This window comes from Psammomys obesus, unplaced genomic scaffold (assembly GCF_907164565.1).
Source record: "Psammomys obesus unplaced genomic scaffold, mPsaObe1.curated_primary_1811, whole genome shotgun sequence".
Classification (NCBI taxonomy): domain Eukaryota; kingdom Metazoa; phylum Chordata; class Mammalia; order Rodentia; family Muridae; genus Psammomys; species Psammomys obesus.
The window spans coordinates 16,937,186-16,953,966 of NW_026593286.1; the positions used below are offsets into that span (position 1 = coordinate 16,937,186).

At 43.4% G+C, this 16,781-nt stretch overlaps 1 protein-coding gene across 4 annotated transcripts in view; it reads right to left on the minus strand.

Annotated features, from left to right (window-relative positions):
- Ttll4 (tubulin tyrosine ligase like 4) overlaps positions 1-16,781 on the minus strand; it is a 39,490-nt gene that overhangs the window by 11,914 nt on the left and 10,795 nt on the right. For 2 of the 4 annotated variants that reach the window (XR_008721185.1, XM_055616528.1), the window contains exons 2-13: positions 15,144-15,301; positions 13,181-13,270; positions 9,020-10,579; positions 8,037-8,146; positions 7,631-7,694; positions 3,164-3,288; positions 2,626-2,736; positions 2,239-2,315; positions 1,155-1,346; positions 987-1,069; positions 650-778; positions 210-332 (exon numbers count right to left, since the gene is read on the minus strand). Coding sequence is in view for 3 of the 4 variants with exons in the window: in XM_055616528.1 (XP_055472503.1) it covers positions 210-332; positions 650-778; positions 987-1,069; positions 1,155-1,346; positions 2,239-2,315; positions 2,626-2,736; positions 3,164-3,288; positions 7,631-7,694; positions 8,037-8,146; positions 9,020-10,485 (2,480 nt within the window). In the remaining variant the exon portion in view is untranslated. Of the gene's footprint in view, positions 1-209; positions 333-649; positions 779-986; positions 1,070-1,154; positions 1,347-2,238; positions 2,316-2,625; positions 2,737-3,163; positions 3,289-7,630; positions 7,695-8,036; positions 8,147-9,019; positions 10,580-13,180; positions 13,271-15,138; positions 15,302-16,781 lie in introns of all 4 variants that reach the window. The other 2 variants (XM_055616531.1, XM_055616529.1) reach the window with 2 other exon arrangements.

Sequence of the window (16,781 nt, forward strand, 5' to 3'; positions counted from 1 at the left end):
AGATACTTTTTTTGTATTTCCCCAATGATATTTTGAAACAGAAAAGAGATGCATCTGGATGTAATCAGATCAATTCTGAAGTGATAAGAACTTACATAACTTCAAGACTCTGCACTAATATTCCTCAACTACTGCTCCAAACTTCCCAAAGGCAAAACCCTTCCTGGATTCAAGATGGCAGTTTGATAGGGACACACTGCCCTCAGTACCATTTGTGGCCCTGGCAGGCGGTCTCATCAGCATTGGCCTGGTACTCTGCATTCTTTTTGTTGACACTGTAGTTGGTCAGGTGCATGAACTTGTTGCTAAGACTCTTCATGGACGGGGAATACCTAGAAGTGAGAAGAATGGCAGAGGCTAGATGGTGAGAGCAAATGAAAAACAGGCCAAATATTTCTACAGGAAGGAGAGGAAGGAGACAAAGGAGAAGCATACAAATCAGTTCTGTTCCTGCAAGGGCTAAGTTCTAAAAAGCCACAGCTAATCTACTTGGCAACCTCAGTCCTACAGGAAGACTTTCCTTATTTCCCAAACTCACACCTTCCTCCTTACAAAGCCACCAAGATATGTTACTTTTCTGCTCAGTATCCTCTTTCCAAGGAAAGGAAATCTCCCAGTGTAAGGGGAATGCCTCACCACCGGCACATACTTGCAACTGGCAAAGCGGACAAGTCCATCCGAAAAGAGGTAAATCCGCAGAGGATCATAAGAAGTAACGTAAACGTAGATCCGAAGATCAAATTTGCTGCCACTAATGAGGTAGGGTTTATGTAGATACCTAGAGAGGAAAAGCTAACTTTACACCCAGCCACATGAGATGAGTAAGCAAGTGGTAAAAACCAGCTAACTGTTCTCAAGAAGACCCTGAACAGACGGCTAAGGAAGGTCTTTGGCGGGGAGATCACGAGGTAGAACACTATAAGGAGGTAATTCAGGGACTAAGGAGACGGGAGATGGAGAGAGGAATGTGAGCTAGATGGGCTCACCTCTGTACCAGGAGGGGCCTGCGCTTGGGAAGCTGACTCCACTTGTGAATGACCTGAATGCCAATGCCTCGAGCAGATGCTGGCTAGAAGTCAAATGGGAAGGAGATGAGATCTGCTCTGTCTTTCCACTCTTGTCCCATCATCTACTTCTCTCTTTGCCCCACTCACTGGCTTCACAATCCACTTCTGGCGGCTGCTGCTCTCCCAGGCTTTTCGCAGGAGCTTAGCATCCTGAGGCAGGATAAAAGACTGGGGGAAGAAACTGAATTCCTTCTTGCCAAAACGGCTCTGCATTCGAGACAGGTTCCGCCACAGCCGGTCCTTCCTCCCAATCTGGAAGGAGCCTGGGAAGTGGTTTAGCTACAGAAGGGACAAGAGTCAAATAGAGGGAAAGGGCAGAGGTCAGACCATGAGGAACAAGATAAACCCCACCTCATCATTCTAACACCCCTAGCAAAGTTTATGTTCCTTTTCATCTTTCTGCCACCATCTGACACAAACTAGAGTCCCAGAAAGAGAAAACTAATTAAGGAACTGCCTCCCCTAGACTAGCCTGTGAGGCATTTTCTTGATAAACTATCAAGAAAATGATTTGAGAGGACCCCAGCCCACTTTGGGCGGAGCCATCCCTAGGTAGGTAGTTCTGAATAGTATGAGAAAGCAAGCTGAGCAAATCATGGAGAATGAGCCTGTAAGCAGTGTTTCTCCACAGTCTCTGCTCAGCTCCTGCCTCAGCTTTTCTCAGTAATGGACTATAAGCTGTAAGCCAAAATAACACTTTCCTCCCCAGTCTGCTTTTGGTCAGTGCTTTATCACAGCAACAGAGAAGCAAACTAGGACAGACGTGATAGTTACCTTGAGTACAAACGATAGAGTTGTTAAATATTTTTCCATTAGACAAGAAAAGGAAAGCACCATGCCATTAAGGAGTCGAGGGGCAGGAGGCCACAGTGTTCCTGCAGAACCACAGAATCCTCTTTACACACACCTAGCTTGGGGAGTAGAAGCAGTCAGCAGTGATAACTGTTTTCAGTGCATCCAACTGAAAACAAACAGTGCCTCTCTCAGGAAATGGACTGAAAAACCTCTATATGGCAACAGGACTCGGCTGGGCAACCTCCACTGTGGCCTCTCTAGAACACTGCTCTGTGTAACTGTCCTTGCTTGAGTGCTCTTCCCCAGCCCCTCACAGACCAACAACACCTCATTCCGGCTTGGTCTACGGGAGAGTCTCTATTTGCAAAGGACCCACCTTCTGATGCTCTCTAATGGATCGGAAACCAGGAGACTTCATGTGGTGACCCCAGCAGCCCAGCCAGTCATCATTTCCTACACAAGGCAATCAGGAAGTCAGTCTCAAGTAACAGCTCAGGCTTTGGGACAGCGTCAGACCTCATCACTAGACTCACAGAGGTGATTTTAGAGTTACTATTGAGCTGCCCTACATGAGACCTCAGGGCCAGGGCCAGAGCAATGGTCCTTTGGCTCCCAACTCTGAATAACTGGCTCAGCCCAGAGGACTTTCAGAGCTACACTCTTCTCTGAGGTCGGAAGCTTCAAGACACAGTTCCACATACAAGAGGCTCTCTTCCTCTCCATCTGGCAGGGCAAGGCCTTCACAATGGGGCAAGTAACTCACTCTTGCTGATTTTGAAGTGTGACCGTCCGATGGTCTGCCTGACAATGTTGGGGGTCACTGTGCTCATCTTCCACCGGAGTAGCTTCCTCTGTTCCCAGGGAAGTTTCTCCACTGAGGAAAAGCAAGGGCAGGGTTGGGGGTGAGGAGCAGGAAGGTCACAGTAAGGAGATAAGAAAGACAGCACTGGTATCCATCCTTTCCCAGGCAAGCAGATCACTAAAAATTGTTCCAGATCAGGTTTTAGGGGAGAACTTTATAGAAAGAGGGGGCTGCACAAGAGTGAGGAGCAAAACAAAGTCTGGAAGGGGAAGAAACTGATTAGAGGCCACGTGCTAAGTCAGATTATGAGACTGAGAAAGGCCAACAAAGGACAAACAAGCAAAGTCCACTCTTGAACCTACATCCCCGTGGGAACTAGCACAGGATAATAACTCTCTTAATAGCCATTCTGGACATGTTCTCCCACCTGTCCCCACCACCCAAGTTAGCTTGCATTTTCCTGGGAGTCCTCTGGATTTGGTCACTTGGTTACATTTACCTCTTTCATCCCGAGTACCAAAATAGATGGTAGGGGACACATTGGGGAAGAGACTGTAGGTGAGGGCTGGCCGTAAAACTTTCTCATGACTGGGAATGGATTTGGTCGTTAAATCCATGCAGGTCCTGTGATGAAAATAAACATGACAAATAATGGGAAAGCCAAGCTTTGAGGTGTTAACAGGATTGCATATAACTCTGAAAAGACAAGTGTTTGAAAACCATTTTGCAAATGTGAACTCATATAGTGCTAGAGCTATCCTACCTATAACTATGCATACCATTAAATATAAGAGCACACCTCCAATAGAGCCCATGATAAATCAAAGGTCAGGGAAGACCCTGAAAGAGTTCTGAAAGAGGAAGTCTGGGTGGACAATAGACTTGCTATACTTGAACAAAGTAAAAGAAAAAAAAAGGATAACACTGAGAATTCAAAGGAGAAATACAGAAATGTTTTCAAAGAGGAAAGAACAACAGAAAGAAAAGCAATAGTGAAACTTCTACCTTGCCCTCCACTTTAGTTCATGTGAAAACACAGCTGGCTCACGCCATCCTCTACTCTGGACAAGACTCATGACACTGCCGGCATTGCAGGTCTGGATCTCACAGAGGGAGGAGGGACCCTGGGCCGGTGGGCTATGGAGGCTGTACTGCCAAGCTCTCTCTCAATAGGCATGCACTGTCAGCCAGGTAAAAGCCATTAATATGAGCCACAAATATTACTTTAAGATTAGCGTTCACATTATAAAACCAAAACAATAATAAAACCACTTTTGGGGGCTGAGTATATCTTTGTGCCAGAGCCCAGAGAGTGTGGAGGTCTGAGAAAGAACAAGGCTGCTCCTGCTTCCCCCTTGCTGCTCCTGGTTGCTGTTGTGAGACAAGAAGTCGGAGATCTTCTGAAACAAGGATTGGACTGGTCCAAAGAACCCTACCACCCTAACCAGCAGGAAGCAGCTAAGAGAACCACGCCCCCTCTCCCACTAACTCTTTTTCTCTCCTACCTGGTGCTGGAGTAATAGAGGGGATTGAGGTAGAGTAGGGAAAAAAAGATAAAAGACACATAAATAAAAGTGTGTTGGTTTTGTTGTTGTTTTAAGTACATCTACAGAGTCCTACATAAAGCCCACCTCAGTCTCTCAAGTGCTTTCATTAGACATGTACCATGCCTGGCCAAACAAGGAAAACTGCAGAGAATGAGCTGATACAAAACAAAGACAAGGCAGGAAGCTAAGCAGTTCACACGTTCCTGGGCCCATGTCTCAGAGAAATACTCATGTTCACATAAAATATGGACATGACTCCTTATGGTAGCTTTACTCATGGTAGTGCACAGCTGGAAACAACCCACAGAGCCTTCAACAGGTGAAGGGTGAAGCTAATGGCAGTGTACCCAGCAGTGTGGCACAAGCTAAGATCATCCTATCATCTACCATCATCAAGTGTAGGCCAGCCAGGGCTGTACAGTGAAAGCCTTCTTAAAAAGTACAACGAGGGACTTGAGGAACTGCTCAGTGGCTAAGAGCACTTGTTCTTGAAGAGGATCTGGGTTCAATTCCCAGCATCTGTATTTCAGCTCATAACACCCAAAACTCCAGTTCCAAGTGATTCCCCAGCAAACGCACCCCCCCCAAAACAAGTAAGTTTTCAAAAGAAAAAAATAAGAGGAAAGAATCCCACACTAACAATGAAAGGTACTTGACTTATCCTTAGGCAAGGCTATAAGCAATAACCCTGGAACATTTATTTAGTCTTCTTCAATGGTCCTCAAAGGTCTTGAATGATTTCCATCCATATCACATGATTGTGCACAACAGCAGAAAAGGCAATACAACTGTTAAGCAGGAAGTTTACCATGAGTTCAAAGCCATCCTGGCCTATACAGCAAATTCCCAGTTACTTTCTGGCAATCTGAAGGTATTTGATTTCAGTCAGCTTTAAAAGGCAAAATGTGAGCTGGGAGATGTCTCACTGGTTATGAGCATTGGCTGCTGTTCCAAAGGATCCAAATTCAATTGTCATTAGCCAAATGGTGATCATAACCATTAACTCCAACTCCAGGAACTCCAACATACTTATCTGGCCTCTGAGGGAACCAGGCATGCATGTGATGCACAGAGAACAAGCAGGCAAAAAACCCATATGCATAAAATAATAACAAATTTTAAAAATAAGAAGTTTGGTAATTCAGTCTTTACTTCTTGAAAATCATATTGTAAGCCTCATATCTATAGGAGTATAATTTATAGTAGTTAATGAACAAATGATTACCAACTTTTTCTGGACTTTTATTGTGGGTGGTTTTTGTTTTCTTTTCTCCCATTTTCCAGATACCTCTGCCTTGACCTTGCTGGTCTGGTGCTCTAGAGTCAATAAAGCTGCTGCCACACCATCATATTTACAGAGACATGGGCAGCTTTGTCCATGCTAACCCAGATGCAGAGGGTCTTTTCAGCTCCAGGTAAAGTAGATCAGATGCAAAGAAAGTAGCTAGAGTTGCAGTATGCTGAGCATGTCATGACAGACAGGCTAGATTTTAATTAAAAATGAGAACAGATAGTTTGCACTTAAAAAATTATCAATTTTCCATTTTTAAAATGTATTATGCTGAGAGAGAGAGAGAGAACATGACTATGAATGTGCATTCAAGTGAGGGAACACTTGAGACAGGACAGAGCTCCTTCTCTCTTCCACCACGTGAATTTTGGGACTTGAGATCAGTTCATCAGGTTCAGTAGCAAAGACCTTTATCAGCTGAGCCATCTTGCCACCCTTAATTTTCCTTTCTTTTATATTTTTAAAGGAACAGAAAAATCTTCAATATTCAGTAATTCAATAGAAAGGGGATTCCCTTTTAACAAATAATAAAAAAAGTAGTTTATTAATGAAGACAGAGCCTAATTCTGAGGCAAGGTTGGAAGAAAACAAGAAGGCACTGGATACAAAGTAAATAAATTGTAATAAATAATTTTTTTTTTTTAAAGAAGGCACTGAAGGATGAGGTTTATGTTTGTTTTTTGAGCTAGCATATTATAGAAGCTAACCTCAAATTCACAGCATCTCTCCTGCTGCAAATAATCTCAGATTCTGGAGTACTGCCAGAATGCCACGACACCTATCACTAAGTGTCCTATTTAAGGCTAGAGAAATGGCTTTAGCTTTCCCAAAGATCTGAGCGTAGTTCCTAGTATCCATATCAGGCAGCTCATAACTGCTTATAACCTGAGCTCCAGGGACTAATGACATCTTCTTCTGGAGTCCACAGGTATCTGCACTGACTTACGTATACCCCACTAAAAAGCACAAATGGGAGGCAGAGGCAGAGGCAGGCAGATCTCTTTGAATTTGAGGCCAGACTGGTCTAAAAGTGAGTCTAGAACAGCAAGGGCTATTACACAGAAAAACCCTAATTTGGAAAAACAAAAAATGAAATAAAACTTTTCTTAAAGTGTTGTGCTGGTTGATTTTTTTCAAATTGACACAAATCTAGCCATATCTGAGAAGAAGGAACTTTAACTGGGAATTAGTCTCTGTTTGATTGTTGGCAATCTGTGGTACTGGCTAATGATCAATGGTGGAGAACCCAGCTAGCTTACTGTGGGTGGTGTATTCCTTTTTATATATCTCTAGTACTTAAAAAGCAAGCTGAGCAAGCCCGGAGGAACAAGCCAGGTAATAAGTATTCCTCCATGGCTTGTTTTAGTTCCTGCACTGATCTCCTGCTCTGACTTCTCTTCATAATGGGCTGTGACGTGGAAATGTAAGCTGACATGACATAAACCCCTTTTCCCCAAGTTGCTTTTGGTTATGGTGTTTTATCACAGCATCTGAAACCCTGACTAACACAAGTGTCTTTTTACTTACCTTTAATTTTTATAACTGTGTGTATGTGTGTCTGTATGTTGGGGGTACACACATGCTACAGTGCATATAGAAGAAAACAAATTCTGAGGAGCAGAATTTGGTTCTGTTCTTCCAGCATGTGGGTTCCAGGGGTTGAACTCCAGTTGGCAGGCTTAGAAGCAAGCACCTTTACATGATGAGCCACCATGTAGACCAAATGTGCTTTAAAACATCTAAAAGTTCACAATATTTTTTTTTACAGAATGAATGACATGCTTTCAATTATCTCTTGACATAGCATTCCAAACTATTTGCTCTACAAAATGGCTGGGCATGATGGTGCATACCAATAATCACAACCCTTGGGAGGCAAAGGCAGATCTCTGTGAGTTCAAGGCCAGCCTGATCTACACAGTGAGTTACAGCACAGCTAGGGCTATGCAAAGACCCTGCTTAAAAAAAACAAACAAACAAAAAACAACTAATACTTCTTAAACTACAGTTACACACAAAAACAAACAAACAAATCAGAAACTTGATGAAAATAAACTAGAGTCTTCAGGGCTAGTTAGGGTAATGCCATTACAAATGAGCATCTGCCAATGATCTACATAGCACTCACCGAGATATTATAGCCACCGACTCACTGGGGGAGACAATACTTAAAGAAGAGCACTCTGAGTCTCCTGTAGAGGAAGAACAGAGAAATCCTTACTGGAAGACGGCTGTGCACCCTCACCAAGCCCAGGCAGCTATTTCTGTAACGTCCTGGGCTCTGCCCTTCTTCAGAGTAATGAGCACCACCCCTGCTCTGTAGTACATTCCTTGAACACAACAGGAGAAAAGGTAAGACCAATGAGACAGAGGGTCTAGAGACTAAAGTCCCTCACAAATGCCCAGTTAGGCCCCCAAAGTAAATGACTCATGCAGGCAATAATGTCAGCCAAGTCTGTCATTCACCATCATCCCCTTCCCTAGTGGATGCTGATCAAGCCCTACTGTTGGAGGCAAAAGGATTCCGTACTCACCATCGTCTTCTTCATTCTCATCATGGCTACAGCAATCTTCTAAACCATCTTCTAGTTCATCTTCTATATCTTCAGGCTCCACCTGATTTGGCCGGAGGTCAGTAGCTGAACTGAAAGAAAAGAATCATGCCTCCACCCAAGCCAACTCCACAAAAGAAGTTACATGGGAGTCTCATTCTTTCATTGTCTCCCACTAACAGCCTCTTCATCACCAATCTGTAATCTCTTGCCTGGACTCATCAATTATTGCTTAGAATTATGGTTTAGCCATAGTTCCTCAACTTTACATCCCTCATATGTCTTCCATTTTTTTTGAAGTGTCTTATAGCACATAAGAATAAAATTCTGCATACAAAAGTCATCACTGAATATCTGGTAATTCACATGTCCTTAAGATGTTCACTGGAAACTCAGAAGGCCTTGGTGGATCAAAGGTCTAGAAAAGTAACAAGACACAAGAGAAGGAACCAACTACATCTATGTCTTCAACTCTGAATTGCTCTCATACCAGGAAAGCATGGGAACTCAATTTGGTTTGGAGTAAGAAGGAAAGACACAGACCCTAGGAAGTGGTGTCTGGAATTCTTACATCTCCCCTGGTAATACCTAAAACAGGGATGGGCAAACTCTCCAAAGGAAACATCCACAAAAATCTTCAGGTTTGTAAGTCATTCAGTCACAACTTTCCAACTCTACTGTTGTAGCAAGAAAGTAACCAAAGGCAACAGTAAATTAACGAACAAGCCTGCATATCAATAAAATTTTATTTTCAAAAGCAAAGATTTAATCTGCAAGCTAGTTTTCCAATCCTTACCTTAAAATAAATCTCTACTTTAGAGTGAAAACCTCTAGGATAGCTAAAAAAAAATAAAATAAAATAAAAAAATAAAGCCAACTGTGAGAGATTCAAGGCATCAGTGTCTCCAGATTATGGTATAGCTACCGTATTGCTCCAAATAAACCAAAAACAGGGTGCAACTTACCAACTATCCCTAGCATATGAGTTCAGCTCCTTGGTTTCCTCAGGCTCCTTCCCAAGCTGGCCAAGATGGACAGAAGAAAGGCGAGTAGACACTTCAGCTACACCAAGAGGCTGGAGGGAAGAAGGGGGAACAGTAGCTCTGTCTTCTCCAAGTAATTGAGGGTCAACTACAGAGCCACAGGTAGGGCTGGAGTTGAACCCATGGACATGTGAGGCAAGGAGGTGAATGCTGATCCTTTTGGTACAAAAGACTGTACTGTCCAATCCCAAGGTGTCTGAGGCACCAGGAAGGATCTCATTGTCTAATCCAATATCCTCCTGAGGAAACCGCTGGCTCAGAGATTTCCACCGCCTGCTTCTGTTGAGAAGACCCCACTGGAAGCTGGGGTTCACAAAACAAGCTTGTTCAAACTGGTAGCCTTGTTGTGGCATCTTCTTAAAGCTCTTTGCAGTCAACTTCCTCACAGCCTCAGAGAAGTGTTCCTCTTTAGTAGCACTCTGGGAATCTGGGTTTTCATCCAGGCCACAGCGATGTGCCTCCATCCTAAAGTTACTCTGACTGCACTGGGAAGAGGCAATACTGGCTGTGGATATGTTGAGGGTGCTAGGGGCAGATGGGCTGATAGTGATATCATTTAAGACAGTACCAATGGTTTGGGGCACGTTATGATCACCAGGCTGGGGTACACAGTCTCCAGTACCCCCTGAATGATGCCAAGAAACAGGCTGGATCTTGGGTGAGGATACCGGCTTCAGGCCATCTGTGGCTTGTGATAAGGGCACTTTAGTGCTATTTGGCCTCATGAAGGAGTTGTTGTTCAGCATGGGCTTGTAGGAAGACAGTGGAGATGCAATCTTCCCTGAGATGGCAGAGGACAGGCTCTTCCTTGAAGGATTTTCCCCAGCTGCTGCCAGTGAGAGGTATGGATCAGTGGGTGAAGATGCCATGGGCTGGGCCATGGGAAAGACTGTAGAAGATGTGGCTTTATTGGCAGTGACACTGACAGGGAGACCCTTCTGAGAAAAAGAAAAATATCTTTTCTCTGATGGGCTGGAACGCAAGCAGAAAGATTCCAGTTGCTGGTATGGTTTTTGCCTCACGTTGGTGCGGCGGTACAGCAGAGTATTGCTGAACAAGTCAGGGAGAGATTGCAGGTAACAGGGATTGTTATGGCCTGCAATGACAGCTGTGGTCCCAGAGCTACATAAAGTGCTAGGGCAAAAGAAATAGGCTCTCTGGGGTGGGACTCCCAAGAGACTGCTGCCCAGCCCTGCTGAGAGTGGCCCTACGTGCTTCCTCTCCAGTTTCCAGATTGGCTTCACCTGCTGATGGGCCTGAGACCAGACTTTGACCTCTGAAGGTTTCTCAGGTGGTGAAGTAGACACTGTGCCTGAGGGACATCTCTGCTTGAAGCTGCTTCCTCGGCGCAGGCCAATACTGTAGTGCTCTGTTCCTGCTGAGGCCATGAGGGGCCCACATCATGGCAACATGGCCTCATGGCCTGGCTCAGGTAAGGTGACACACAGGTCTAGCACCAGCTGCATCCTTGAATCGGTCAGCCTGCAGGGAAAGAAATGATTGGAAATGCTGCCAGCTTGTGAGGATGGGTCCTATGCTAGGTCGGTAATAGGGTCTTGCTTCAGCTTTAGCAACCAGTCTTAGTCATCACTTGTGGACCTGGGAGAAGAACACATTTCCAGGAAGCTTCCAGTGGCCTTCCTGAAGCCTTCATATGATCAACTCTGGTTTTAACAAGGACTAAGACTTTAAGGGTCTATAGTGCAAGGCTGCTCATGTGTCCATACTCCCAGAAAGCTTGCCTCTCTCCAAAGAAATGTAGCTGTTAGGTGGATATGATCAAGAGACACCGTATATCTGTGTCTCTTGTGTGTGTAAAACTGTCAAAGAAAAATCAAAGCATAATTTTTCTTTAAAAAAAGCTGCCTATCACAATCCGAGTCTTTACCTTTTGTGCTCAAAGGTTATCCAAGAATGTATTTGCTCTCTTGTTCTGTGCTCCAGCTCTCAACTGTCTTTACCTTTACTTTGGTCCTTTTTAAAAAAGCAAAATTTAACAAGACGAATTCAGACAGAAACAGAGCATAGACAGCAATTTCATCTCTTCAAGAATCTTGTCAACCATACAAACTAAAGTTCCAAAACATATACTGGGGGGGAAACGAGGAAGACCGATGGAACTAAACACCTACACTGTCTTTCTTACAGTGACTTTATTCTCAGCAGCTACAATGAAAGAGAAATGAGAGAGCAGAAGAAAAGTAGGAAGAGAAAAGCAGCTTTCACTCCAGGGCCTAGTCTACAGCTTGGCCTTGTCTCACAACAATTTCTTCAGCATGGTCACTCTTTAAATACTCTCAAAACATTCCCTAGTTTTCATAGCTGTGTGGAAAAGTGGATCTGCCTGCATAACCACATCTAGAAGAAAATAACACCTTTCTAATATCCCTATCAAGAGAGCTTGGAAGAAGGAACTAGGAGGGAAAATTTTGTTCAAGTTGCATTTTATGATATAAAAATAGGAAGATATTTTTATATTTTGATCAGAAAACTCTCTAAGATCCAAGATTCCTGTGTACAACTAATAGAAGGAAGATACCAACGAAGAGCCTGAAGAAGCCATATGATGGTGCCCTCTTTTCCTACAAATGCCAACCAACAGGGGGTTCTTTTCAAGCATACAAAAACTTATAGGACAAAACAATGGTGAGCTAAAACGTATAAATGCTAAAAACAGTATTGAGGTCAATCTTCAAAAAGAAAAGACAAAAACTCACCTTCACACAAGTCCAAATGATAGAAAGTGTATGAGGGACAATTATCCTGAATTCATACAACAGAGAAGCTTAACACTGAAAGAGTCAAGCCCAGCCAGGAATGGTTGTGCACGCCTTTAATCCCAGCGCTGGGAGACAGAGGCAGGCAGATCTCTGTGAGGCTAGCCTGGTCTACAAAGCAAGTTCCAGGACGACCAGGGCTACACACAGAGAAACCCTGTCAAAACAAAAACATCCAACCAACCAAAGAGTTAGGCCCTACCAATGACTTTGTAAAACCTCGTATATGCATGTATGAATGTTGTATAATCAAGACTCAAAATTCAACTCATTTCTCTTTCAGGAACTCACATCTTGCCGTACCAATGCAACACAATAGATATGCCAAAGCAAAAGGACACAAGAGCTAAGGAAATAAAACCTAAGGTAGACAGGCCCTAAAAAGCAACCTCATTAGTAACTCTCCATTTATCGCCACACTTTTCTAAGTCCTGGTTCAGGCCTTCACGGGTGAAGTGTCTAAGAACATTACACAGACTTCTCACTAACACCACAAACACTCCCACTTTCCTTCACAGCTGTCAGTCAGAACCACTGCATAATACCTCAGAGCTAGACGGGTGGATGAAGAGAACCCTTCCTTCTGCACATCCTACTCACCTGTCCTACTCACTGTGTCCTACCAGGTAATCCTGTGCCACAAACACTGAACACAGTGGCCTCACACACAGACACCAACTGGTTTGTTTTTGTTTTTTGCTTGTTTATTTTTTGACAGGGTTTCACTATACAGCTCTAGCAAGCCTGAAACTCAATATGTAGATCAGGATAACCTCTAGTTCACACATATTTGTCTACCTCTGCTTCCAAGATCTGGGATTAAAGGCATATGCTACTATACCGGCTGCTTTGTCTTTTAATACAACTAAGAAACAAAGAGCATAAGGATAAAATCCAATCCTCTTCAAAGACTAAGGATAGTTTGCTCCCAGATGGTATCAAGCTGGCAAGCTGGATTAGCTCTAATGTAGTAGACAAATTCTCTTCTAACTGATGGAATACCAGCACTCATATCTCTGAGGGGATCATTTCCACTCTTTCTCTTCTCTCTAAGTTCCAAGTGTGTAGGCTACCTGGAGGAAGGCCATATATCTTTTAAGTGTATACAACAAGGACCAGGGAGATGAGACGGTTTCTTTAACTATGACAAAGAGTTACACAGTTCCTAAGAGACATCCAGGGTTGGTTAACACAGTGGTGTCACGAAGAGCCAAGCAAAGACATATCTGCCATATCATAGACTCTGTAGACAGTAGCTCCCGAACACAAAGTAAACAGTACCACCCCACAACAGTATCAGAGTTACCTCAATCTGGGTTTAGTTCAGGAGCAGTTTCTGGCTTAAACAAGGAAATGGTGCTTGCTAAAAGCAGCTTCTTTCTCTTTGTGGAAATTCCTAATGAAACCAAAACTCAGTGTCATAGGAAGCAGAGATTTAACTACAATATTCAAGCACCCTTGAGTCCTCGGTTACCACCATTGCTACAGGTTACATTTTCCTATGTGACACCCAGTGCCTACAGGAATGTGAGTGTCAAACTTAAAAAGATTTGAGCTGGTCCAAATTCTAATAATTTGAGAAAATAAAATTATTTTCAAATCAGTTTGAAAAGTTTCAAAAGCTAACACACTAAGAATTCTGAGTTCTAGCTGGTGTGGTGGTGCACACCTTTAATCCCAGCACTCTGGAGGCAGAGGCAGGCAGAACTCTCTGAGTTGAGGACAGCCTAGTCTCAAAACGGGACAGCCTAGTCTCAAAACGGGACAACCAGGTCTCAAAACAACTCTGTCTCAAAACAACAAAGTGCAATGAGTTCTGCCATCAGGTCAAAGTCCACATAAGCAAATAAAGCCATAAAGACAGCAGACCCTCTCACAAGGCAGCTTCCTGCTGGTCAAGACCATCCTCTGAAGTATCCTCTTGACTTCACACATACCATGTTATTTCTCAAGGTTTTCCTAGTCCCTCCTTAAAATTTTAAATGTACTATGATGACATCCTCTATGCCCTTAGGATTCAGGGGACAAATTGCCTTTCTCTAAGCAAAACTTTAGGATGAGGTACCAAAAGAAAAAGAACAGGAAGAAAAGATACTTACATATGTGGAAATCCATGCACAGACCACTGGTAGAAACCTTGCTTCACAATACCCAATTTAGCTGGGTGTGATAATGCACATTTTTAATGCCTGCTTTCAGGAAGCAGGGGACTCTATGAGTTCAAGGGTAGCTTGGTCTATACAGTGAGTTCCAAGTCAGCTAGAGCTATATAGTAAGACCTTGTCTCAAAACAAAGGCAAATACTCAATTTAGCCAGGCATGGTGGTACATGCCTTTAATCCCAGCTCTTGGGAGGCAAAGCCAGCAGAGTCCTGTAAATTCCAGGACATAGTGAGCTTCAGGTCAGCTAGGTTTAGGTTTTGAGACAGTGATACCCTGTCTCAAAACAAACAAACAAACAAACAAACATCCAAACGACAGCTCACAACTATCTGTAATTCTACTTCTGGGGGATCTTTTACCTTCTTCTGGCCTACATAGGCACCATGCTACACAAGGACAAACATGAAGGAACAACAGACATACACATGAAATAAAATTTAAAAAAAAGAATTTTCCATAAACTATTATTTTCATTTAATTTGCATAGTTTTAAAACCACCTGCACACCCACACATTGACTTAAAGACTGGCAAAGGCATTCATACTTATTGTCTCTGCCTATAACCAAATGTCCAACATTGTCTGACCCTCCAATCAGCACCTTGCAAAGAACTTAGGGAGCCAATAAACTGAGCTCACCTGGAAAATAGCAGTTTAAGTAATATAACATTTTAAAAGAGTCAATAAAATTACATGATTCTTGTCCCTATATATTTCCTCGAGGAATAAGGTGATCTAAGAGGAAGAGGCTGTACACACACTGAGATGAGCTACTGTCTGCAGAGCTCAAGCTTAAAAGAATACAGTCTGCTTCTGTGGCTAAGTTCCTCCATGTAGGTCCAAGCAGGAAACTGCCCAGCTGAAAGGAAGTAAAAGTTAAATCAGAGCACAGTAGTAAGATTGGAGAGAATTCTTGGACAGTTCTCAGGGTATCTGAATCTATTTGTGTAAGACCATACTATACCCCATTGTTAGTGGCAGGTCATCCTGGGCAGAGGGATGGGATCAAGGATTGAGCAGGGGGAGGTGAGGAGGTAAGGGGGATACTGATAATTTACTTCAAGACACCTGCGTTGTTTGACGGTTCAAACAAAAACACACATTACTTGTGCGAAGTTTCCACGGCACTCTTCCTCTTCCCAACCACGCTGCATCAGCAGCCACCACCTCACTGGAGCGCCTGCCAAGCGCCAGTCAGCAGTTCATCAAATTCAGTACTCAGCAATTAATCACTTTCAATGCTGGGCCTCACAGCCGCAGTATTCTGGGAAAAGACAGAGAAAGAAAATACCATAACCTTGCTGAGCAGTTGTGAGAAACCAGATTTTAAAATTCACACAAAACACACGGGGTTATGATGGCACACCCATAACCCCAGCAACTGAGGAGGCAGAGGGTTGTGAATTTTAGACCAGCTCAGAACCTGACCCGCAGTAAACACTGGCAGCATGGCAGTTATTACTCTTTCTTGTTGATAGCTGTTCCTTTTTGTTTCTTTTGTTGTTCTTGACTTGACACAAGCGAGGGTCATCTGGGAAGAGGGAACCTCAATTGAGAAAATGCCTCTACCAGATTGGCCTATGTATAGGCAAGCCTTTGGGGCACACTCTTGATTAATGATTGATGTGTGAGGGCCCAGCTCACTGTAGACAGGTGGTCTCCAGTTGTGTAAGAAAAATAGCTAAGCAGCCATGCAATACAAGTCATGAAAGTGAGCAGCATTCCTCTGCAGTCTCTGCTGTAGTTCACGCCTCCAGGATCCCACCTTGAGTTCTTGTCCTAAGGATGGACTATAGTTATAAAATGAAATAGACCCTATCCTATCGAAGTTGCTTTTGATGAGGGAGGGAGGGAGGGAGGGAAGGAGGGAGGGAGGGAGGGAGGGAGGGAGGGAGGGAGGGAGGGAGGAAGGAAGGAAGGAAGGAAGAACTAGGGCAGTACCCAAAGATCCATCTTTTCCCCTTTTTATAAGCTGCCATGAAAGGGGAAAAATACAAGGAACAGGCAATAACTATTCCATGAGGAATTTCAAAATTTGACTAGGACAGATGATGTTCCCTTATAAAGGCATCACAGGAGCCGGGCAGGATAGTGGCTCGGGCCATAATCCCAACCGTTGGGAGGCTGAGGAAGCAGGACTGCATCAAGTTCTAGACCAGTCTAGGCTATGTAGTCAGGTCAGCCTAGACTACAAAGAGAGACAGACTGTCTCAAAACAAACAAAAAGACATGATCGCCATTTGAGAGTTTTGTGGCATTTACTATGCTGTTAGTACTTAGATTCTTCAGCTACAAATATTGATTGCCCATTAAAACATACCAGAAAGTCCAAATAGCTCAGTAAGTAAAGGTGCTTGTCATCAAATTTGATGACCTGAGTTCCACCCTTCAGTACCCACATGAAGTAGAGAACCAGTTCCTTCAAGATGTCCCCTGAAGTCCTCATACACACTTTGACTTGCATATACATATATGTACTCAAACATAAAATAAATAAATAAAATGTAAAACTTTAAAAAAATCATGACAGTGTGTGCAGCAAACTAAACCTGTGTCTGTTCTCTTGCTTCTGGGTATTATTGTTTGTTTGTTTGTTTGTTTGTTTGTTAATCAGATACTTAGGATTCCTGAAACACTGGGTGAAAAAGCAGCTTTTACTCAACTCCTGCCTAGACTTTGGTTTCTAAACATCATTTGTTAATACAAGCAGCCAGAGCCGTCTGAAAGTGCTAATTCCAGAGCTC